Source organism: Nicotiana attenuata, chromosome 7 (assembly GCF_001879085.1).
Source record: "Nicotiana attenuata strain UT chromosome 7, NIATTr2, whole genome shotgun sequence".
NCBI classification, from domain to species: domain Eukaryota; kingdom Viridiplantae; phylum Streptophyta; class Magnoliopsida; order Solanales; family Solanaceae; genus Nicotiana; species Nicotiana attenuata.
In genome coordinates, this window is record NC_031995.1 from 105,049,118 (window position 1) to 105,075,670 (window position 26,553).

At 38.6% G+C, this 26,553-nt stretch overlaps 1 protein-coding gene across 1 annotated transcript; it reads right to left on the reverse strand.

The window, feature by feature from the left end:
* Positions 783 to 7,019, reverse strand: LOC109229632 (probable methyltransferase PMT24). Its single transcript, XM_019395148.1, has 9 exons — positions 6,776 to 7,019; positions 4,898 to 5,815; positions 4,663 to 4,812; positions 3,869 to 4,139; positions 3,673 to 3,783; positions 3,410 to 3,584; positions 2,297 to 2,569; positions 1,383 to 1,577; positions 783 to 1,296 (listed from the first exon to the last, which is right to left on the reverse strand). Exons 2-9 carry the CDS (start codon positions 5,792 to 5,794, stop codon positions 1,068 to 1,070), a joined length of 2,301 nt encoding a protein of 766 aa, XP_019250693.1. The 5' UTR covers positions 5,795 to 5,815; positions 6,776 to 7,019; the 3' UTR covers positions 783 to 1,067.

A 26,553-nucleotide genomic window follows, 5' to 3' on the forward strand; every position in this document is an offset into this window, starting at 1 on the left:
ATCAATCCCAAAGTCTGCCGCCATTTTAACTTATTAACACGTCTCTTTTGTACTGAAAATTAAACTTCTCTATTGGACGAAAGCATAGGATAAATGAAATAATAATCACATAAAGCATGTTTTGAAAAATAAACAGATATTAAGTTGATACTAAGGCGGAGAAAAGGTATTATTACATGTTTTCTTATTTTTAGTTCTATTTGAATGGTTTCATTGCTTATTGACAATGCCCTTTTGCATGGAGCTTTGTCCAATGAACCATCAAATACTGGTCTCTGGTTGTAGTGATACTAGCAAAAAACTATCTTTGGGGATATTTTTCCAACAAATATATGAAAAACTGATGTTTGTATTAAATTCTGGAATAGATGAATGCAGATATTGTTCGTAAACAAGAAGTAGAAGCGCATTCCTTAGATTGTAATTTTGACATCTGCAAATAAATAGGATTAAAATTATAGGGAAATATTATTATCTGATGATAGTGCAACCGTTGTATCCTGATTTAGAATTAACACTTCTGCTGTTATAGTTTCAAATCCTTTTTAACGCCACCCCTCAGAAATATCGGTCATGTTCTTTAAGGGTAACCCGGTGCACTAAGCTCCGGCTATGCGCGGGGCCCAGGGAAGGGCCGGACCACAAGAGTCTATTGTACGCAGCCTTACCCTACATTTCTACAATAGGCTGTTTCCACAGCTTGAACCTGTGACCTCTTGATCACATGGCAACAACTTTACCAGTTATGCTCCCCTTCACATCACATTACTACAACAAAAATGAATTGAAAATCAAGTATTCTTCTCATCTTTCTTCATTCCATTTATAGATATAAGGAAGCTAGAGACCTGTAATAGACCTGAGTGGATAAAACAATAAATCAAACATACAATATTGATCACTATATCGGAATGATTTTTCTTTGAATACTCACTATATTGGAATGATATTCTCTAATAATTTAGTGGTAGTGAATTGGAATGATATTCTAATAATTTAGTGGTAGTGAGCTAAACTATACCAAAACATCATAGGCTTATCCAATTTTGGAAATTTATCTTCTGCGCCTATGCAATGGCTGACTTGATTATCTGTTCTTGTTTTGGACGCCAAAATGATTTTTGAACAAATAGCAATCCTTCACCATCCTTTGAGTAAGACATCTTCACTTTCCATTTTGCAGACCTAGCCATATTCTCTATTTCAAGTATAGTTTCAGCATTGTCCCGCACAATCAACTTTCCTTCTGGTCTCAGAATCCTGTCCACTTCTGCAAATACTGGTACTATCTTGCACCTGTTGGCAACAGAATATCATACGTTACATATATAAGCGAAAATTTGTCGCTAGCAAGGTAACAGCACGGGTGCAGTAGGATTAACCTTTTCTTAATATCGGAGAAAAGATGATCAGCGTGAAGAAGATCGTAAGATCTGGGATACGTGCTGAAGGATTCACACCAGTCATGGTAAATGCCAAAGAAGCCGCGTTCATATATAATTGGAAGTGTGTCGGGCGAGTCAACTGGAACTACATTCATAACCCAGACTTTCAAGTCTTTCAGTGCTGCAGCAAATCTGTATCATCATAGATAAGATAGTTATCAAGAGAATGAAAAAGGTGGACTCAGTTTAAATGCTGGTAATACATGCACCTAATATCGACTCAAATCAGACAATCAGCTCTAAATTAGTTTGGTCGGCTATATGAATCCTTTTGTATCCATTCCACTCTCTTCAAGTTTATTTCATTCCAATACTAAAAGATTCTTCTTTTAAGATGAAAAAAAATTAGGGGTTCTGTCTAGAGAGGTTATCTAAATCTCACACTATCCCTACATGGTTATACGAGCCTAACGAGAATACAAGGACCCCTAACAAATAACGGATTTAATGTAAATGTAACAATAATTAAGTTGCTCTTCCAACTAGTTGGCATATATATATTGCCAATATGGATCATTTACTTCTTTTTGTATTCTATTCATAACTAAGCTCAAATGAAAGATTGCAAATCTTTTCAGACAATTTTCTTTGAAAAACACAGATACACACACCACACACACACACACAGAGAGATAGAGAGAGGCATTAATTGAGATAGATGTGTTATTTCGAAAGTCTCATCGATGGAAACTTCATCTAGCAATCATCAATTAATTTCATCAAATCACTCTAAATTTTGCCAAAGATTCTTTGTGAAATTTATTCCATTAATCTTCAAAGAAAGGCAATGATCATAGAGGAAATGAGTAGCTAAGAGATAATGAGGAAAATAGTGACTGATAAAAACTTACCCTCCATAAACAGCTTTCATATCCATGACATTCCTTACTGAAGACCAGTTAATGCCAAGACCATTCAAATACGATTTTGACACAACATGTTTCCAATGATCAAAGTCTGCAGCAAAGTCTGCTGGGGCTGCTTTTCCATAAACTCCAACTTGAGAACTTGTCAACCAATAAGGAAGCTTCTCTGACCTCAATGGCCATTTTGACGGCCACCTTGAACCACGTGCAGATGCATCTTCTGGCGCTTTGTGCATACATGCCTCAAGTGTTATATTCCTGAATTGAGAAAAATAACGAGTTAGGATTTTTTTTTCTGGTCAGAGTGTTCAGGAGATGGATAATGTGGTTTTATCTGTAATAGAAGAGATGACGACAACAACAACAACAACAAACTCGGTATAATCTCAGACGTGGGTCTGGGGAGGGTAGTGTGTACACAGACCTTACCCCTCAGGCTGTTTCTGAACTTCCTAACAAATATAATTGTATATGGTGCTATTTCCCTTTCTCTTTTCCAAATCAAAGCAGAAAGTTGAAACCATACTGATAGGTGTAAGCTCAGACCAATCAAACCATAAGCACTATGATCACAGTCAAATGTAAGCCTGCTTGATTTTGAATCTTTACACAGCCAAGTAACAAACTATGTCATTTAGTGGCTTAGTGGACATAAAAGTTTCTTGCAGCCTTCTTAACTCAAGGGGAAGAATTGAATTCGATAACGAAAGAACACATGCATCTTCTCTAGAAATATCAAACAAACTTCCTCAAGAACATTGAATTATGAAAAATTCCTAATTTTTGGTCATTGTATACTTCAGCGTAAAATGGATAAGTTATCTGGTGTGACATTCTAGTTCAAATCGCTTTACACAACAATGAGGTGTTAGTAAGTAATTTAAAATCAAAACCATGCAAAAATTGAGGTCTTAGCAAGTCCTTAAATATAATTTTGGTTAATGCCTCATATAATGTAGACAAGTAGATTTTCATTCTTTCCTTATAGCATATTTTCGATAGCTTTATAAACTTGTGTCCGGGTAGACTATTTGGATTTACGATTGTTATACAGCACTATAACACAAGCCCATGTTTGAGTGAATAAAAGAAAAGTACCAGGCTGCATCTGGATCATCAGCTTCTTCACACATAGGTGGGTCATTTTGTGTTCTACTCTGGTAGCAATCATTGGATGTTGGCTTTCTGAATATAGCTACACCTACTTCATTTAGCTTATCTTCATTAATTTCCACTAGTTCCCAGCACATTGATTTAGTTAGTTCAGACATAGCTGCAAGACAATCAATCAGAGAGAGAGATATTAGTCTATGACTTTCATTTGCAAATGAGAAATGTCAACTAAGTCGCGCCATAATCACCTTCCCAAATTCCAACACTTTCTTCATCCTTCCGATATACTGGTGTAGCAGACCAAAGGAAGTGACCACCGGGCCGCAAGACACGATTCAATTCTAGGAGAAGTTTGCCACCTGCAATAAACTAGGACGTTTAGCATCGGCTGACGTTCCAAAACAAGCAAAACTTATGAACAGAGAGAGAGAGAGAGAGATTCACCTTCAATATGCCACGGAACTCTACAACGTGCACAATGGACAGCATCAAACACTTTACTGGGGAATGGTAGTCTTTTAGTTCCCATAACAGCTGATATAGCAGGGATGCCCCTTTCAAGTGCAAATTGTACTTGGGCTTCGTGCTCATCCTTGGGGGCAAGTGACATTGCTAGTACATCTCTTTCAAAGAGGTATCCTCCAAAGCTGGCCACTCCACACCCAACATCCAAAATAACACGTGTTTGTTTGCCCCATGAAATTTGAGGCAGGGACTGCATTGCAACCCATATCAGCAAAACAGCATAAAATAGGAAGAGGTACATAAATCTTCAGCATCAAATTGTGGTGATAAATTTCAGCCAATTGACTGATCACTGATTATAAAACACATTAGACATTAGTAAAAGGAGGCCATTCTAAGTTGCTGTAGAGTCTCCAGAAGATTATATTCTCAGGTCTAATATGCAGGAACAAATCAAAATCTTGAAAGCTCCGTTCAAGTCAAGTTGAATCATATGGACCACCAACTAATGGCACCTAGTACCCATGAAAATTCTAAGAGTAATACATAATTGGGTTTAGCAATCTGTGGAAGTATCACTTAAATCAAATCGTCTTAGCTTTAATCTTCAATTTGGTATTAAAAGCAGGTGATATACATAATGCCATATGAGCCTACAGAAAGCAACAAGCTAACCATTTGATGATGCATGGAGTGAAACGTTAAGCACCATGATTACGAAACAATAATTATAGATAGAATGAAGTAGCACTGAAACTTAAGCAAAGACTTGCCTTCTGGAGGAAATCAATGTAATGAAGAGCTCCTTGCTTAAACTGAGTACCTCCACCAGGGAAAGTAAGGTACTCTCCAGTAACTTTGACCCAGTTTTGGTGCCCCTTGACCTTGGCTAGCTTTCCATGAGGAACATTAGAGTACCATATCTGTTTGACCATAAATTGCAAGTTAATTGGCTTATCAAATTATTAATCAGAAGCAAATGGATATATAAGCAGAAACAAGATATACCTGCTCCCTGCTCCTAGGCCATCCAATTGGCTGCTTGTATCCTGAAGGCAAAGGAACAAGGCATGTCGGAGCTTCAATAGGACAGTGCCTTTCACGATGTTCATAGTGGGAGGTACTTGGGAGCTTTCTTATAGCTTGCACATTATCCAGGCAAGGAATATAATCTGGTCCAGCATCAGTTTTACATGTCTTCCACTTGAGTGAATCATTTGACTCATTCTCCTTTTCAGACTCAGCAGCCTGAGTTGACCATGGCCCATTTTGTGTAGTAGTTTCTTTTAAAATCTCTGATTGATCACCAGCTGGGAAAATCTCATTCTCTTCCTCTCCCTTTTTTGACTTTAAGACAATGTTCTCGTCTTCTGCTGTTGTCTCGGCACCATCTGGATTTGAGTCTTCACCTCCATTATCTGACTCGCCACTGGTAGAAGTTGAGCCTGTCTCTCTCGAATCTACTTCCTCGCTCTCTAGATTTGAACTCTCACTGCTAGACTGTGATTCATCACTGGATCCAGAATCCTCTTGATTTTCTTCTCCATTACTTAAATTAGAGTTTTCTCCTTCCCTTTCCTCATTTTGGTAACTATCCAGCCCCTTTTCATCTGAAAACTCCTCCATAGACCTTCCCCTTCTAAACCCCTTCTCTCCCTGGAATGTTGCATCTTCTTCTCTCTTTGCATTGACTGTAAAATCGCCAGAAATGCCTGTATACTGCCCCGATAGTTTCTCGGTAACTTTCAACGTTGAAGATATCTCTGAGTTTACAAGAGGTATACTAAATAATGACATCAGCATCCATATCCCAACTAAAGAAATCCCAAGAGAAGTCACAGCATTGATTTTTGAACAGCAATCGGATGATTTCCTGCCACCAAAAGAGCTACTTCCCCCAGCCATAATATTGGATCTTTTCCGTCCCTGGACATTTTGAGAAAAAATAATTGAAATATCAAATATAGTAGCCTAAAATGTCTTATAAACTAGGTTCGAGAACAGAGAATGATAAAACCACAACAGAAACTAGGATCAAAAGTTACCTACAGAACACATCATACATCCATTAGATATTTCTAGTTTTTTTTTAAATAAAACAAAGTGAAAAGGTGCAACTGTATATCATCAAGCACATCCAATGAAATACTAGTTGAACACTCAAACACTCATGAGAACTCATGAAAGAATTCATTCGGAAACATCACAATGAATTCCAAAAAAATTTACACATAACCTGAATTTTGGCCTAGCTCAATTCCAAAAGAAACTCTAACAACATTTTTCCACCAAAAATCTTTCCATGTCAGAGTTTTCAATGTCTAAGCATTCCACATATACACAGAGGCAGATCTAGGCACGTTCTGCGTGCCAACTGAACCCATTGCTTTCAGCTCAAACTATGTATACATATGGTAAATAAAAATTTATGATGCATACTTATGATCAGATCAAATTCATTCTGAACCTAACGACTCTAGATCCTGGATTCGCCTCTCCTCTGCTGATATATAGACCTCATCATAAACCTCATGAAAATTGTAAAAACATGTTTTCTTGTCCGTGTCTTGGTAAATCTGTAATTACTCTGTCAAACTCTCAACAAAAATAATATTCCAAGAAAACCACATTTCTAGTCCATAATACTCCTAAAACAGGATAGAATATCAAAACTAAAATGTCATATTGCAAGATCAATCCCATCTCGAAGTTACAAACCAAAAACCAATCAAATAGTATCAAACAGAACAAAAGTAAGAGCATTCTACTAACCAATAGAAATAAAGCTCACCCTTTTACCCAAAAAGAGGAAAATGAAGGGAAAAGTGTACATAAAAGAGGACAGATTCACATTATTATGGGAACAGAAAGAAGGAAAAATAGTACCTTTTAAGATGGGGTATATAGGAACTTCAATCTTGGCAAAGCAAATTAGTTTTTGAAGCTCATTTTCTTGTTAAAAGGGTGGAAAGATTAGATCTTGGGTTGGCGGAATTAAGAATCTTGATTTTATTTTGAGATTTATAAAGGCATTGCAAAGAGATGGTTACATTCACGCGTATGCAATATTATAATGTGAAAATTTAAGGAAGAGAGGAGTGTGATGAGTGAAGTTGTTACTCATGACCGACAGCCTAGGATTACCATGACATGATAAGGCCAGCGCCAAAGGGAAACAGAAAAATTGACAGATCGGAAAGGTAGTTAAAATAGATTGATTTTAAAAGAATTTTACTATAAGAGATAACCTAAAAAAACAACTGCAGCTAACTTTTTGTTGTCAATTTATTCAAGTTATACTCTCATTATTTCAATTTATATCCCAAAGTTTGATTGCATTGGAGTTTATATAAAAAAGAAAAATCTTTCAAAACTTCTGATATTAAATACGATATGAGTTTTTGGTTGCTGTAAATTATATTATTAAAATAAAAACTTTAAAATTAAATTATTTTTAAATATCATTATATAGTGCTACATAAAATAAAACGAAAAGTAAATAGCTTCATATATTTTTATGAAGAAAAAGAAAACAACCTAGAGCCCGTTTGGACTAGCTGATTTGAAGTAGCTGATAAGCATTAGGTGCTACAGTCCGTTTGGGTTAGCTGATTTAGAGCAGCTGATAAGCATTAGGTGTTGAAAAACACTTTAAAGTGCTGAAGCTGATTTAAAATATAAGCAGTTACGTGTTTGGATAAAAGTGCTGAAATTAATAATAAGCAGTTGAGAACTGAGTATACGAAGAGTTCTGTTTTAAAAAGCAGTATTTTAGGGATAGAATAGTAAATATTTTGGTCAAACCTAAAGTGCTTATAAGCTGAAATTTGATAAGTTGGGGGAGACCAACTTATGGCTTTTGGCTTATTTTTGGCTTATAAGCACTTAAGTTATAAGCACTTTTAATTTTACCAAACGCGTAGATAAGCCAAAAAGTGCTTATAAGCCAGTTTGACCAGCTTATAAGCTTAGCCAAACACCCTCAAAGTACTTTTAAGTGCTGAAACTAATTTAATAAATAAGAAATTACGTGTTTGGATACAAGTGCTGAAATTGATAATAAGGTGCTACAGTATTTGATAAAAAAGTGCTGATAAGCTCTTTTTTTTGTTAAAATGACTTGAATAACCTTAGAACTGTTTACACTTATAAGGACGTAATTTCTTCAAAATTTTAGATTCCAGATCGATTCAAATTCAAAGTATTCTATTTGTCATTTATTTTAAATACAACTGTGATTAGATAAGATAATTTTTAAGATAAAAATAATTTATTTTATGATAATCATATAATCATAAGTTATAATAATTAATAAATTGATAAAAGTTTTCTGGTAAAAGAATAAGTCTAAATAGGATAAAATATTTGAAGAGAAACATTGTCTTCATCACCACAATACTTAGAAAGTAATACACCAAAAATTTGATATGTCCCCGTTTATTACATACAGTTCAAAGATTAATACACAAGCACATAAATATAAATATGCAAAGTAATAGAGAATTTGCTTACCTCAAATAGACAATGAAATTGCAGACTTGAAGAGGCGGGGGGTTTATGTTGAAAAAATACGTGAGGTACTGAGTATCGATGTAGGAGTTTTGTTTTGAAAACGAATATTTTAGGGATAAAATAGTAAAATCTTGTTCAAACTTAAAGTGCTTATAAGCTAAAAATTCATAAGTTGAGGGTGACCAACTTATGGCTTTTGGCTTATAAGCACTTGGATTATAAGCACTTTTAACTTTACCAAACGCGTAGATAAGCCGAAAAGTGCTTATAATCTAGTTTGGCCAGCTTATAAGCTTAGCCAAACACCCTCCTAGTTGTTTACTTGTGCAGATTAACTCTTTTCGGACAATAGAGAATGTTCCCCCATCTTATCTTTTGCATATTCAGGTCTTCCACATTTTGTCTAAGTTTTGAACTATCCAATAGTGAGGACTACTACTCTGTGTTATTTAAGAACAATAAAATACTTATGTTTACCCGTAATATGATATAGTTGAATTTATAGCGTGATTTATAGAAAATCGAATCGATTTGATCCCAAAATAATAAAATAAATTAAATAAAATGCAAGACCTAGCGTAGAAATCGAGGTAAAATAGCAGACAGCTTGGTTCCAGGAGCAGGGCTTCCGAAGGCAGCGATAAGAATATCGTAACACAGAAAATAAAGTATTACTTAGCTTGGAATAATGTGTAGCATAAGTTTGTCAGAAATTTCGTGTATTACAATGGTTGTTGAAGTCACTATTTATAGCTAAACCTAGGGAACAAGGTCCTAGGATCAAGCCCTCTTAAATGACAATAATGAGGGTCATTAATGACTACGCAACGGCAGGCTATGAATGCCAAAATTCTTTGTAATGGATGTGTATTTAATGTTGATGAATATTCTTCATTAAATTTTATCTGGTGGCAAATATTTGTTTGTCCCCATTGATAATGTTCCCTTCGGGGTCTACTCAATGCCAACCGAAGTTGTTTTCCTCGATCTTGGCTTCCACTCGCTTTGTCTTCCATCTGTTCCCGGTTCCACGTGTCACTCTATCATTCGAGTACTTAATATGAACCGATTTTACCTTATACAGATAGTCCTCCTATTTTCCGGTGGCACATCTTTGTGTCACCGGGAAGTTGGTGAAGATTCCTTTCTTGGAGAAAAAATTTTTGAACCCTTCTGAAAATTTTCTGACGCTTGATTAGACGCACGTCTATCCGCATTTAATACCCCTAACACGTGTTACTCCATGCTTTAGCAATATTTTTGCCAGTTCTCGAGGTAATCATGGCATGATTTTAGCAGCCTATTCCTTTTACTTATACGCCTCATTCTTCTTCTTTTACACTTAACAGTTTTACAAACTCTCTCAACTTCTTTGAATTCAACTCTTTCCTGTTTTCACCCTTCTTTAATCTTCTTCTTCAAAGAACTCTTATCATATTCTGCTAATCATGGCTTCTTCCACTAACTCTTTTAAGAATTCCAATTTTATTTTCGGTGGGGGTCCCAAGGAGAACAAAGATAAAGAAATCAACGTTGATGCTGACCCCCCTACAATGAGTACCATCATCCCCAAAAGACTCAACACAGCCAAGGACTTCGAAGAGAAGTTTCCTTCATCAAGTTCTCGCACTTGGGCTGTTGGCATATACCTTTCTTCCATCCACCCTTCTAGTATTCCTGCTGTAAAGGAGGACTGTGATGCCATGATCTGAACATTATTTCTCCCGAACTGGTGGATTGGGTAACCTTCTCTAAGAAGGGCTTCATGTACGTTTATACGTACCCATTTACTCCGGGTGTGTTTTCTTTGAGCGGGGGAATTGACCCCATGATTTTGGAGTTGTGCCATACAAGGTTTGCTTGGCACAGGTATGCCCTTCTGTATGGCAAACTGTGTCCTGTCTACAGCGATTGCCAGGAGATGAAAGAGGAGCTCACCTTGGCTCTCATGATGAATCTCTACTCCCCCAAGATTTTTCGTGGGAGAGTAATAAATTTCAGTAAACTTGGCCACCATCTTTGCTCACCTGCATGGATGACGACAACGACCGTGGATGGATGGAGCGGTTTGTCGTTGTTGCCACCAGGGATACCATCCCGACCACAAATCCATCTTTCCCTAAGTCCTGGACTCGTACACGTAAGTTCAAAGTCTGTCTTTTTTCTTCTCGATTTTCTATGACAAAGTTTCTAATTTGGGTTTTTGTCTCGCAGGCCAACTTCCTTGCTTCGAGGGCCTCCAAAAGTTGATATAAAGAAAATCTAAAGTCCGAGAGGGATCAACTGTTGGCCGAGAGAGACCAAATTGCTGCTCGCCTCCCGGTGCTGGAAGCACAAACTGCTGAAGCTGGTGAATTAGAGGCTCGACTGCAACAGAGTGAGTAGGAAGTGATGGCCTCAGCCAAGAAGCCTCTCAGTTAAATATATAGTTTCAAGAAGCCAAGGCTAAATTGTTTGAGGTCCAAAATGTTGTGTTTGTTGCTGCTGAGCACGAGGCTGCCTCCACTGAGCTAGTAAATAACTTGGAGGCAGCCTTGAATTCAAAGACTGCAGAGGCCACTGCTGCCGAGGAGAAGCATGCCCAGATGGAGGATAGGTATAAGAGGATCATGGAATATAATAAGGTTCACATAACCACTATCCGTGATCTTGATCGTAGCCTTAGTGCCACAAGATTCGAGTGGGATGGCCTTTCGACCGAGGTTGAGCGGCTTAAATAGAACTTCAGCGCCGAGCGGATTCCATCATTATTGAAAAAACATATTTATATATAGCATGAGGAGAAAAAATTTGAAAGAGTCTAAATAGGGCGTCATTGATATTGATGATGAAATCGCTTAGGCGTGAGGGCTTGATTCAACGGCTCGAAGATGCCTCCCGGCTCAGCCTGATACAAGTGACTCTTTCGGTTCTGGTTCTGAGTTCTCGAGAACCGAAGAGGAATATGAAGAGAATAATGTTGAAGACCAATATCCCGAGTCGGCGGCAGATCCGCCTACTTCTCCTAGGGGCGCAAATGCTTCTCTTCCCCCTAGTTCTGGGGATGATATAGCTTAGTTTTTTTCTTTCTTTTCTTTGTTGTTTTCTTTTCGTATTTTTGTACTTGTGCTGCTTGGCACGTTTGATAAATAAAAGTGCTTTTTGTTTAAGGATTGCGCAAAGTTTACTTTTTTGCATCAAATTATGCAAGGCTTCAGGTGCATTTTCCCTCGATAGCATTTGCGTTCCAGGCATAAACTCTTCCGGAACCAACCCTTTACTGTGAGGGTTTCATAAGAGAGGGCCCTCTTATGTTTACGGTGCTCTTGAAGAGGAAGAGAACGTCTCATGTTCATTTCGGCACTAGCATTTGCAGTACTTGATTAACTTTCAAATGATAAAATTAATTAATCGTTTAAACAAGAAACAAGATAAAAATAAAAGGACTTTATTTTCTTACTTCTATCTTCAAAAGTACATAAGCATTTGTTTTGCTGAAAAAGAAATTGTCAGTACTAGTGGCTAATTTGTACAACTTATTTTTACGGGACTGGCTGTGCAGTCCCTGGTCCCGTTGAGGCATATTTGTTACCGGACTTTGTAGTCCTGGTTTTTGTGACAATCGGGTTACCGTATTCTCATATCATTCCGCCCCCCTCCCCCAGTGTTTGAATGCGAAGAATGCGAATCAGAACAATGGAAGTCTTGATCTTTGAGGATACCACTAGTGAATGGTTGGATAATTTTTGATCCAGTAGAAAGCTTCATTTTCCGTTAGGAACTTTGCTATCGAGCCAAAGATTATCTATCCACCCCTAGTGGCTTGTAGGGAAGGAGCACTCGTGAACAGTTGAATAGCCTTCGGTCCGATAGAAAGCTTTGTTTTTCATTAGGAACTTTCCTATCGAGCCAAAGACTATCTAACAATCCCGCAGTGGCTTGTCATTTTTATGCCTTGTCATTTAAAGGTCTTATTTTTGCTGATGAAATTTCCTTCATAGTATGCTTTCCGTTGCTGCCTCGTTAAAAATCTTGCCATAAAAACCCAATTGGGACAATAATTAGACGAAGGGAAAAAGAGTGCAACACATACTTTCAGTATAAGCGGTGCTCATCAGCAATAATACCTATTGAGGTGGGTCACATTCCAGTTGCTTGGAAATTTTACTCCGTCTTGGTTTTCCAGTTCATATGATCCTTTTTCGGTGACAGCTGAAACCCGGTAGGGGCCTTCCCACGTCGGACCCAGCTTCCTTGCGTTGAGATCTCGGGTGTTTTGAGTCACTTTTGTTAAAACCAAGTCTCCCACTTTGAAATAATGGAGATTGGCTCTTCGATTTAGTATCTTTCCATTCTTTGTTTCTGGGTCACCATTCTTATGTGCGCCAAGTCCCTGCGTTCGTAAAACAACTCCAATTTGACTAGCAATGGTTCGTTGTTTGTTTCTTCGTCCGCCCGGAAGTAACTCAAGGTAGGTTCTCCTACTTTCACCAGGATCAGAGTTTCTACTCTATATATGAGAGAGAAAGGTGTCTCTCCCGTGCTTGACTTGGTCATTGTCCGGTATGACCATAGCGCTCCCGATAATTCTTTGGGCCACTTGCCTTTGGCTGCTTCCAATCTCTTTTTGAGGTTTTGAATAATCACCTTATTTGTCGATTCCTCTTGGCCATTTGTGCTTGGATGGTATGGTGAAGATGAGATTCTTTTGATTTTCTGGTCTTCAAGGAATTTTGTGACCTTTGTGCCTATGAACTGTGGCTCGTTGTCTCGGGCAATCTCCTTTGATATTCCAAACTAGAAACGTTATGTTCTCCTACAGGAAATCGATCACTTCGCTCTCACCAATTTTCTGGTAAGGACTGGCTTCAACCCACTTAGAGAAGTAATCAATTAAAATCAAAAGAAACCTTACCTTACCAGGTGTCGGTGGCAGCGGACTGACTATGTCCATCCCCCATTTCATGAATGGCCATGGGGATAATACTGAGTGCAGTAGCTCAGTCGGTTTGTGTGCTAACGGTGTATGGCGTTGACCCTTGTCGCATTTCTGAACGAATTCCACTTGTTCGATTCGGGGCAATAGTATCCTGCCCAACTAATTTTAACACCAACGAGTTTGCACCTGAATGATTTCCACAGATTCCTTCGTAAACCTCTCTCATGACGTAATTAGCCTCGGAGGCTCCTAAACATCGGGCCATTGGGCCTTGGAATGACCTTCTGTACAACTATCCTCCCCAGAAGCTATAACGAGTTGCTTTGGTGCGGAGTGCTCGGGATGCCTTCGGGCAGCTTGCCATGCCCAAGGTAGTCAATGATTTCATTTCTCCAGTCCCAGACCAAGGTAGTTGTATTTACTTCATAGTAACCATCCACATATAGTACCGAGTGCATAGCTGTACGATTGTACCAGAATTTGAACCCCTCATTTTCATGGATGAGACCAGAATTAGCCAATGCATCTGCTTTTGCATTTTCTCCTCTTAGGATGTGAGTAATCGACCATTCCCTGGATCGTGCGAGTAGAGTTTGAACTTTTACCACATATTGTTGCATGCATTCCTCCTTGGTGTCGAAGGTTCATATACTTGATTTACCACTAGTTGGAAATCGCATTTGATTTTGATGACCTCAGAGTCTAGTCCCTGGTCCAGTTCAAGTCCTGCAATAAAAGACTCATACTCTGCTTCATTGTTACTTAAAGGAATAATTTTTATGGACTGCCTCAGGACTTCTCCCAAGGGCATGATTAAGACTACCCCGAGCCCGGACCCTTTCACGTTGGAAGCTCCTTCTGTGAACAAGGTCCAAACTCCTGATGTCGTTTCCGACGCCATCACCACTTCCTTTATGGTACATGGGCAGCAGCCTGGGACTGAAATCGGCCACGAAGTCGACCAAAACTTGTGATTTGATCATAGTACTAGGTTTATATTCGATATTGAATTCACTGATTCAACTGTTGATTTGGCCAATCGACCTGACAACTTAGGTTTGTGAAGTATATCCCGCAAGGGAAAAGTTGTCAACACGGCTATCGGGTGTTGAAAATAAGGCCTAAGCTTTCGAGTACCGACTACGAGATCTAAGGCCAGTTTTTCGAGGTACGGATAACGAGTTACGTCCCCCGATAAAATTCTGCTAGCATAATAGATAGGAGTTACGTACCTTCGTCTTCCCGGACTATAACGGCACTTACGCTACCTCCAAGACCGCTAATTATATTAGCAACTGCTTACCCTCCTCCAATTTTGATAGTAATGGATGGTTTGCTAGATACCGCTTCAGGTCTTTCAGAGCCTGTTGGCATTCTATTGTCCATTCGAAATTGTTCTTCTTCTTCAAAAGTGAGAAGAAGTGATGGCATCTTTCGTAGGACCAGGAAATAAACCTACTTAGAGCGGCCAATCTTCCAGTTAGCCTTTGGACTTCTTTCACGTTTTTCAATTGGTCTGGAATGTCCTCGATGGATTTAATTTTGTTGGGATTGACTTCGATCCCCCTTTGTGATACTAAGAAACCCAAAAATTTACTGGAGCTGACTCCGAACTCACACTTTTCGGGGTTAAGCTTAATGCTATGCTTCCTTAGGATGTCAAAGGTTTCCTGGAGGTGCTTCAGATGGTCGCCTGCATTCAAAGACTTAACCATCATATCATCTATATAAACTTCCCGTTTTTTACCTATTTGCTTTTCGAACATTTTGTTCACGAGCTTCTGATAGTGGCTCTAGCATTCTTAAGCCCGAAGGGCATCACATTGTTGCAATATGTGCCAAAGTTCGTTATAAACTAAGTTTTTTCCTGATCCTCCGGGTTAATTTTTATTTGGTTGTACCTAGAATAGGCATTGAGGATACTCATCAACTCGTGCCCGGCTGTTGCATCAATCATTTGATCAATGTTTGGCAATAGGAATGAGTCTTTCAGGAACGCCTTATTCAAATCCTTATAATCTACGCACATGCAGAATTTATTGTTCTTTTTCGAAACTACTACTACGTAGCTAGCCAGTTGGGATACTTTACCTCCCAGATTGAACCAATATCGAGAAATCAAGTTACCTCTTCTTTGATAAACCTGTTTCCGACCTTGACAGTTGGGCGCTTCTTTTGCCTTACCGGCGGGATGCTGGGGTCCAGGCTTAGCTTATGCATGGCCACCTCTAGCGGGATACCTGTCATATCCGCGTGCGTCCATGCAAAACAATCAACGTTAGTTTTAAGAAATTCTATAAATCCTGACGTGAGCTTGGGGTTCAGTCATGTCCCTAAGTGGAAACTTCCTCTCTAGGAACTTTTCAAACAAAGCCACTTGTTCGAGTTCTTCCGTCATGGATTTGGTCGCGTCCGTATTTTCCGGTACCTGGAATACCTTGGTACTTGGTAGGATTTCGACGACTCCTCCCCTTTGTCGTCTTCGTTTGATTCGGCAGCAGCCGGTTCCTGTAATTGCTATGCCACGTGTTTCTTCCCTTTACTGTTGGAACCCGAGATCGCGTTCATCTCCCTTGTCGTCGGTTGGTCTCCTCTTATTTGTTTGATTCCCTCTAGAGTTGGGAATTTCAAAAGTTGGTGGTATGTTGATGGTACGACCTTCATCTCATGTAACCATGGTCTGCCAAGAATTATGTTGTCGCCATCTACTACTTCAAATAGGGTATTCTTCTTGACCCCTTTGGCGTTCGTAGGCAGCGAGATCTCCCCTCGGGTTGTCACACTTGCTAAGTTGAACCCGGCGAGGAGCTTTGTTGCCGGAATGATGCTTCCGGTTAGCTTGGCTTTCTCCAACACTCTCCATTGAATTATATTGGTTGAACTTCTTTGGTCCACCAAAACATGTTTAATCTTAAAATTTAAAGCATTAAGAGAAATTACCAGGGCATCGTTGTGCAGTAGTAGAAGTTCATCATGTCCTCCTCTGTGAAGGTGATATCATCCTCGATGACTTCCCGAAGTCTCTTGCTATTAGTCAGTGATACCTTTGTCTTTTTTGCTTCCAAAAAAGTTATACCATTAATCTAGTTCCTCCGAAAATCATGTTTATCGTTAATCGAGAAAGGTCTTCTCCTATCTTCGAGGGCTCTACGTTATCCTAGTTGCGGCCGTAGTTGTTTTTAGCCCGGTCACTTAAGAACTCTTAGAGATGGTCAGTTTTTATCAATGTTGCCACCTCCTCTCGCAGATGTCGGCAGTCCCTAGTCCGATGGATGTTAGTCCCATGATACTCGCATCACAAATTTGGATCCCTCTGGCTGGGATCATATCTCATCGACCTCGGGAATCGTGATTCCTTGGTGTTCCTCATCGCCGATACTAGCTCACTACGCTGACATTGAAATTGTATTTGGACAGCCTGGGATATGTGGAGTCCCGGGAACCCGATACCTCTTTGTCTTGCAATGACCTGTTATTTGGCCACGGTCAGTTGTTCTATCGGGAGCCTACCTGTCCGCCGATCGGAACCCTCTGTTGCGTCCATCGCCCTTTTTCTAGGGCAAAAACCGACCCTTAGAAGGTCGCCGATCTGCATCGCACTCAGCCTTCGGTTTCTCTCTGTTCTTTTCTCGATCCCGAACCTTGGTCGATGTCGGGAATCCGAGCTGATCATCTTCTATTTTTATCTGTGACTCGTAACGGTTATGGACATCTGCCCATGTAGTCACCTGGAACTCGAGCATGCTTTCTTTCAATTTTTGGGAGGCATCGGAGCTCCTTGGGTTCATCCCCTTAGTAAAAGCCTCAGCTACCCATTCATTCGGCATGGCGAGTAGTAGCATCCTTTCTTTCTGAAATCTGGTCACGAACTCACACAGCAATTCGGACTCTCCTTACGTAATTCTGAATATGTCTGCCTTTCGGGCCTGGATATTCCTAGACCCAGCATGGGCCTTGATGAACGAGTCTACGAGCATCTCAAAGGAATCTGTTGAGTGTTCGGGTAAGAGTGAGTGTCATGTCAGGCCCTGCTTCGTGAGGGTTTCTCCGAGCTTCTTCAGCAGGACCAACTCAATCTTGTGTGGATCCAAGTTGTTTTCTTTCACCGTCATTGTACAGGTGGTTATGTGCTCCTGAGGATCCGAAGTCCCATCATATTTTGGTACATCTGGCATTTTGAACTGCTTTGGAATAACTCTGGTGTTGCGCTTGGTTTGAACGGCAACTGGATGTATTTCTTTGAGTCTGGGCCATTTAGCACTGGTGGTGCGCTTGGAATTTGGTCCATTCGGGCATTTATTTCCCTCATAAATCGCATGAGCTCGATTTTGAAAGGATCACTACCATTATTGTTACAAGATCCGCTGACGATCCCCCCAGCCCCGTCGATGCTGACCTCACCCCTCGGGATGTTGTTATCAACCCTTTGCACTATTGGATTTGTGGGTGCACCGGGAGGAACTTGACCTCTTCCATTCGCGTTGTTGGAAGCACCTGATAACGCTTGCCTTAACTCTGCCATGGCCTGGTCTTACCGTAAGAGATGGCCCATGATAGTCTGTTGTTGTTCCCTCAGGATCCTCACCGTTTCTGCAACGTGCTCGTCTTCAGCGTCATCAGGAGCCTCATCCCGAACGTGTCGAGGATACCGCGCTCCATGAACCGGCATGGCTACGTCCTCCTTGTTGCGGGTGTCACTGATCGAATCCTCGTATTGAGGAGGATTTTCCTGTGCCTCAAAATTGTGTGCGATGTTGACATCGTTATCTGCCATCTATTACGATTTTTGCTAAGACAAAGAATCAAACAGATTAGTAATAGATGCAAGTATCAACTCAATTACGCAACTATCTAAGCTCCATGGTGGGCGCCAAACTGTTTACCCGTAAAATGGTACAACTGAACTTATAGCATGGTTTATAGAATGCAAGACTTAGCATAGAAATCGAGATAAAATAGCAGACAGCTTGGTTCCGGGAGTAGGACTTCCGAAGGCAGCGATAAGAATATAATAAGACAGAAAATAAAGTATTATTTAGCTTGGAATAATGTGTAGCATAAGTTTGTCAGAAATTTTATGTGTTACAAGGGCTGTTGAAGTCACTATTTATAGCTAAACTTAGGGAACAATGTCTTAGGATCAAGCCCCTCTTAAATGACAATAATGAGGCACATTGATGAATGTGTAACGGCAGGCTATGAATGCCAAAATTCTCTGTAACGGTTGTGTATTTAATGCTGATGAATATTCTTCACTGAATGTCATCTGGTGGCAAATATTTATTTGTCCTCGTTGACAATGTTCCCTTCGAGGTCTACTCGATGCCAACCAAAGTTGTTGTCCTCGGTCTTGGCTTCCGCTGCTTCGTATTCCGTCTGTCCCCGATTCCACGTGTCACTCTATCATTCAAGTACTTAATGTGAACTGATTTCATCCTATACAACTTACTAGTTGTTTGAATTGTGTTTTTGTATTAAATATATAGTAGTAGTTAAATAATTTTATAATATTTGTACTTATAGTTATTATTATTGTATTATATTATTAATTATATTTATTATTACGTAACAATGAACGACTTATTTTACATAAAAATTAACTTGGTGTGGTGGTATTGTTATATTATTTTTCTTTCCCATTTTACTCTTATTATTGTTTAATAATTTCATTTACTATTTACCGCACTTTTTTCTTTTTTAACATCACCCCATTACCTTAATGTGTTTTCGTCCTATTTTAAGCCCTTCCTTTTCGTATACTCTTGTTTGTCACTCACTATACATGTTTCTCGTCACTTTCTAGTATGCATGGTTTTTTTGAGTTTGATTATTTTAATTTTCACATTAATTAAAGAAATTTTAGTAAGTTTATCAGCTATCGTGCATTATACTACAATCAAATCAAACACAAAAGATGTTATTGAAGTACAACAAACAATATAGTCTATTTTAGATATTATTTTAACAATATAATACAGTACAATGCAATGTAAAATGAACCTATGAAAACCATATGTCCTAACAGGCTCTTAATTAGACGTTGATCAATTTTTTTTTAAACTCATACTTAGCCTTTTAAATCTAAAGTCTACGAGCGTACAATATTTTTATTGATAGTTTCGTGATATCTGAAATTCTGAATCGTGCAACCAGAAGATGAATAAATCATTGACCAATTTCAGTGAAATTTTAGTCTAACGGATAACCAAAAAACAAGTTACCAAATAATTTGAAGAGAATAAAGAATAATAAATAGTTCATCCCAGCTTTGTGTGAAGAAGAGGACCATTTTTTTACTGCTCCTTTTTAGGGTGCCCTCACTATTATTGATGTGCTTATAAAAGACTAAGAGCATTTTATTATGATAAGACGAATGTGATCTCTACCTTAAAGTGAGAGTGCCTGCTGCATATGGGATGTTATTATTGAAATATTAATTGGATGGTTAATTAAATGATATAGTATTCACCGACAAAATGTTTGAATGGGAATGAAAGAGAAATATTTGGGACCGTTGCATGTGCCAAATTGGAAAAGTTGCTCTCACCTATCATCATTCACCTTCTTGGTTACAAAGGCATGAATCACCGACACCTCTCATTTTTGTTAAACTTAAAATGATAGGTTTTGAATAGGGAAAAAAAATCCCATTGATGCGTGATTAGTGGTGGCAAATGGGGGGAGGGGAGGGGGGGTGGATCGGATCTGAGCGTAAAAATAGTATGGGCTAGCCAGTTTTTAGATTGATCATTAAAAAATAGTCAGCGTTTGCAAAGTCATTGAAAAATAGCCACTATTTTGCTGCAATAAAGACCTGTCCAGCATAATATACTGGAGATCGGTGCACCTGTGTATGAACTTCCAGTATATTATGCTGGAACTCCAACACGCGAAAAGTTCCAGCATAATATACTGGAGATTGGAGCACCTTTGTATGAACTTCCAGCATATTATACTGGACCGGTGTATTATACTGGAACTCCAGTATATTATGTTGAAGTTCTAGTACACTTTTGCTGGAACTCCATTATAATATACTGGAGTTCCAGTATATTTATGCTAGAACTCCAGTATATTATGCTGGAGTATTTTTCGGATTTTGAACAATATTTTCATTCAGATTTATCTTTACATGAAAAGTGGCTAAATTTCGATTACTTTTTAAATTGTGGCTAGTTTTGAATGACCACTTGTAAATCTGGCTATTTTTGAATTTCTCCCGATTTGAGCGGGTTGAAAACGGGTTAAAAAAAAAATGGGTAATCACCCAATCCGCCCATATTTCATGTAGATAAAAAATGGGTTGGATGATCCATGGACAAATTGAAAATGGGCTAACCCATATTATATAGGTGTGAATTTTTCGCAAAAATAGCACGGACTAGCCAATTTTTGGACTCATAATTGAAAAATAGTCAGGGTTTACAAAGTCATTGAAAAATAGCCGTTATTTTGCTGCAACACGGAAAGTTCCAACATAATATACTGAAGATTGGTGCACCTGTGTATGAACTTCCAGCATATTATGCTGGAACTCCAACACGCGGAAAGTTCCAGCATAATATACTGGAGATTGGAGCACCTGTGTATGAACTTCCAGCATATTATGCTGCACCGATATAATATACTGGAACTGGAGTTCTAGTATAATATACTGGAACTCCAGTATATTATGCTGGACGTCCAGTGTTTATACTGGATTTCTAGTATAATATACTGGAATATTTTCTAGATTTTGAACAATGTTTTCGTTCAGATTTATCTTTACATGAAAAGTGGCTAAATTTCGATTACTTTTGAAACTGTGACTATTTTTCAATGACCACTTGTAAATGTGACTATTTTTGAATTTTTCCCGAATTTTTCCCTTCTAGCTTGTGAGAAGTATCCACCTCTGCGTGGGATTTCTCTTACAGAAGTCTTGTTAATTAGATATGATTAGATTGCTGATTTGCTCTTTTATTTTGGGTATAGTTGTTAGTTTGCAACAGTTTCCTGCTAGGACCATGGCTAGAGAAAACATAATGTTAGTACACCTTCAGAAATAGAGTGTTAATTGCTGCTGGCTTTCAGGGGGAAAACAAGGATAGCACAATTCTTTTTTATCTTTTGTCTTGTAATATCTGCAGCTGTAAGTTTCACAAGTATAATATGTTTCATTTGAATTGTGTTGTTTCACATGTAATGAGATTTATCAGAAGGAAACAGTGTTTGTTCTTTGCACTTATACAGTTGGTTTATCACTTGTCAAAATAATTTGAACAAGGAATAATAAAATTAAATTAACGGTTTCAATAATTTCTTTCCTATTTAAATAGTTAATATATAATCTCTGACCATGAAAACGGTATTTTTTTCCTCTTATGTTAAAATTTTATTCTAATCCAATAAGCAAATAATTTACTTTGCTAGAACTTGAAAATGAGAAGTGTAAAGGATATAGGTTAACCGTAGTTAGCTTAATTGTAGTTAGTCAAATTAACTATAGTTAGGGTGTTAGTTAGTGATGTACATCTGTCCTTAAGTGGTTAGTTAGTTAAAACCACTATAGCTTCTTCTTCATTTTTAGTCGGTTGTAGCAAATTATAGAGAATTTCTCTTCTCTATGATTTTCTCTCTCAATTCTTCATCTCAATTCCTTCTCTTTAGCTGCATGTTGTTGATAAATTCATCATGGTATCAGAGCCGTTAATCGAGTGATTCTAGGAAATTTCTTCGCGAAATTGAAGATAGTTTGAGAGAATCTACTCAAGTCCAGAAGCTTTGAACCCTAATTTTGCAGTTTGTCAATGGCAATTCCTAAGAATTCAATTGATAATGAGAATAATGGAACTAATGCAAGCATCGGAGCGGTACCTAGTTCGATTGTTTTAGATCACAATCATCCTCTTTAGTTGCATGCGTCTGATGGTCCAAGATCAATGTCGGTGGGACTCATTTTGACGAGTATGGAAAATTACTCTCTTTGGAGCCGTGCGATGAGGGTAGCATTGTTAGGTAAGAAAAAATTGTGTTTGGTTGATGGATCGACATCGAAGGAAGATTTTGGTCCAAGTTTGGGAAGTCAGTGGGATCGGTGCAATGCAATTGTGACTTCATGGCTCATGAGCAATGTGAGCAGAGATTTGGTAACATGAGTGTTATTTTCTTCGAATGCACAGAAAGTATGGGTTGCTTTCAAGGAGCGATTTGACAAAGTAAATGCATCGAGATTATATTACTTACATAAGGAAATATTTACCTTAACATAGGGGATTTCGTCAGTATCGACCTATTTTACCAAGTTAAAAGATCTCTGGGAAGAATATGATTCGATACTGCCACCTCCTTCATCAGCCACTGAGTATATTGATCAATTGGAGTATCAACGACTGCTACAATTTTTATGGGATTGAATGATAGCTTTGAACAAGCAAGGAGCCAGATTCTATTGATGCCAAGTTTGCCATCTATAGATAAGGCTTATGCTATAGTAGTTCAGGAAGAAGCAGGAAATTAATTATTGGTGGTACCTATGGGTAAACTGGGCATAATGATCCTACTGCCTTGTTTACTGCCCAATCTACACCTAGATCAAGGAGAAACTATAGTTTATAATGTGATTTTTGTCATTTGAAAGGCCATACTAGAAATGAATGTTATAAATTGATGAAGTGAATTCTGTAACAAGACAGGGCATTTAAAGGAGAATTGTTACAAGATCATTGGATATCCATCTGACTTCAAGCAGAAGAAAAAAGCAAATGCAGTCATGATTGATGTAGTTGGACAGCAAGGAATGACAATTTCACCAACTACAAACATATACCAGCCAAGCAGCAGTGTTGAGCCAGCTCAATTTTTCACCAAGGAACAATATAATCTGTTGCTGCGGTTGCTGAGCAAAGGTTCTACTGCAGGAGCAAGTGCAAACATGGCAGGTAAATGTTTTTGTGGTAATATAGCATTATGTGAGAACTTAGAACTTTGCAAATGGATAGTAGATACGGGTGCTACTAACCACATGATTGGTGATAAGAGTTTACCGAAAAATGAAACTTCAGTAGGAAATTCAGGGCAAGTGTAGTTACCTACTGGAGATTCAGCATCAATTTCACATATGGGAGAGTGTCAACTTACTGGAGGTGATGTACTGAAAGATGTGTTATGTGTACCAGCCTTTAAGTTCAATCTCATGTCAGTCTCTAAAGTGACAGAAGATCTCAAGTGCAGTGTTACTTTCTTTCCTAAATGTTGTGTGTTTCAAGACCTCTTATCTGGGAGGGTGAAGGAGATTGGTAGAAAGGAAGAAGGTATGTACATATTTATCAGCAGCATTAGGGAAGACAATATATAGAGCCTTTGCAACAACTAGTAAAGTAGGCATGGAGATATGGCATAAAAGAATAGGACATGTTCCAGTTCAAGTTCTCAGAAGGATTCCTAGTATGCAACATTATAGTGGTAGATTAGATAATGACTCACTGTCTAAATGTGAAATTTGTCCTCTAACTCGACAAACTAGAGTGCCTTTTCCAACTAGCACTAGCAGAGGTTTACATAGTTTTGATTTGATCCATATAGATGTGTGGGGACCTTATAAGATTGCTACTCACAATGGTATGAAATACTTCCTTACATTGGTTGATGATTTTACCAGATGGACTTGGGTGTTTCTTATGAGACTTAACTCTGATGTTATTCTTACTCAAAAACTTTATTAATATGATCAAAACACAGTTTGGGAAGCAAATTAAGGTGTTTAGATCAGACAATGGGAGTGAGTTTTTTAATAGTGCATGTAGTGACTTATTTCAAATGCATGGGATTGTCCATTAAAGCTCTTGTCCGTATACTCCCCAACAAAATGGAGTTGTGGAAAGGAGACATAGGCATATACTTGAGACTGCTCGAGCAATCAGATTTCAGGGCCACTTACCTGTTAGATATTGGGAACATTGTATTAATGCTGCTCTATATATAATCAACAGAATTCCCTCTTCTGTTCTGGCACATAAATCACCATATGACTTACTTCTGGGTAAACCACCTTCATTGACACATTTAAAGGTTATTGGGGTGTCTATGTTTTGCTACTAATCTGACAGGCCATGATAAATTTGCACCTCGAGCAGTGAGGTCAGTCTTCCTAGGATATGCTGCACATCAGAAAGGTTACAGACCTTTGGATTTGGAGAATAGAGTGTTTTTTATAAGCAGAGATGTAGTATTCTATGAAGATATATTTCTGTTTCATACAGCAGAAGACTCATCAGATTCGTTATTCCTGGATATAACTCCAGTACATAGACAAGATTTTGATGAAGAACCAAATGCAGTGGTGGTTAGTTCTGTTGCTGATAATCATCTTGAAGCAACCAATCTACCATGCTCACCTACTGTGACTCCTGCTGTCTTAAATGAACAGGACATTCCACATCCTGTTGAGCATAACGGTATGGATAGTCCTGGTGATTCTTTTATTTCACCTCATGTTGAGGAAACTAGAAAATCAACAAGAGTATCTAAGCCTCCCATATGGCTTAAGGATTATGTTAGAAATGACAAGATAAGCTCTGCAAGTTGCTGCAAATACCCTATTTCAGAGGTGATTGGATATGAAGAAATTTCTTCAAAATGTCAAAGCTACTTGGCAAATTTTTCAGTTGAGGTGGAACCTACATCATATTCAGAGGCAGTAAAGGACAAGCGATGGGTAGAGGCAATGCATGCAGAAATCAAGGCATTGGAGGATAATAAGACTTGGGAATCGGTATCCTTGCCACAAGGACAGAAGGCAATGGGATGCAAATGGGTTTATAAAATTAAATATAAGACATCAAGAGAAGTTGAAAGGTTCAATGCTCGATTGGTGGCTAAAGGGTATAATCAGAGAGAAGACTTAGACTATCAAGAAACTTTTTCACCTGTGGTGAAAATGATTACTGTTAGAAGTGTGTTGTCTATTGCAGCCTCAAGAAAATGGTCTATTCATCAAATGGATGTTTACAATGATCTTTTGCAAGGAGATCTATCTGAGGAGGTATATATAGAAATACCTCAAGATTTCAATGGATCAAAAACTGAATTCAGAGTTTGTAAACTGCTTAAGTCTCTCTATGGACTTAAGCAGGCATCCAGACAATGGAACCTCAAGCTAATATCAGCCTTGGTGGATGCTGGTTTTCAACAAAGTCATTTAGATTATTCTTTGTTCATCATAAAAGCAGGAGATCACATGGTGGTTGTCCTAGTCTATGTTGATGATCTCCTTATCATTGGTGATAGTCCTATCATGATCCAACAGACTAAGGATGATTTACAAACCTCTTTAAGATCAAAGACCTAGGAGAGCTTAAATACTTCCTAGGCATAGAGTTTGCACGAAACAGTGATAGTATATTAATGCATCAACGCAAATATGCCCTAGAACTCATAGCTGAGTTGGGGATCTGAGGTTCCAAACCTGTATCTTGTCCTATAGAGCCTAATGTGAAGCTTACAACTACTGAGTTTGACACTCATACGGGTTCATCTGATGACACATTATTGACTGATCCAGGACCATATCAAAGGCTTTTGGGAAAGCTTCTTTACTTAACTATCACAAGGCCAGATATTTCTTTTGCTGTTAAGAGTTTAAGCCAATTCATGCATAGTCCTAAAGTCTCTCATATGGAAGCTGCACTCAAGGTGGTCAGGTATATCAAAAATAGTCCTAGGTTGAGAGTTCTCTTGACTGCTCATTGTTCTGAATCACTTTTAGCATTCTGTGATGCAGACTGGGTTGCATGCCTCAATACACGAAAATCAGTTACAGGCTACTTCATTAAGCTTGGTTCTTCCTTGATATCTTGGAAGTCTAAGAAGTAGTCCACCATTTCTAGAAGCTCAACTGCAGCTGAATATCGCAGCTTAGCTTCCACTGTTGCAGAGATTATATGGATTCTTGGTTTACTCAAGGAGCTAGGAGTGCACCATAATTCCCCTGTGCCTATCTGCAGTTATAGCAAATCAGCTCGTGTTATTGCTGCCAATCCTATCTTTCATAAACGCACAAAGCACATTGATATTGATTGTCATTTCATTCGTGAGAAGATTCAACAAGGCCTTGTCTCCACTCTCTATTGTCCTACAGCAGAGCAGGAAGCTGACATACTTACAAAGGACTTAGTCGACTTCAACATTCGTATTTGATGTCCAAGCTAGGACTACTCAACATTTTTCCTCGTCCTAGCTTGAGGGGGGGGGGGGG

Excerpts from the sequence above, each read along its gene's own strand:
- LOC109229632 (XM_019395148.1), bottom strand. The coding sequence starts at position 5,794 with ATGGCTGGGGGAAGTAGCTCTTTTGGTGGCAGGAAATCATCCGATTGC. Across the intron at positions 2,570-3,409 it reads GATGATCCAGATGCAGCCTG|GAATATAACACTTGAGGCAT; the intron begins GTACTTTTCTTT and ends TTCTCAATTCAG. Across the intron at positions 1,578-2,296 it reads ATGAAAGCTGTTTATGGAGG|ATTTGCTGCAGCACTGAAAG; the intron begins GTAAGTTTTTAT and ends ATGATGATACAG.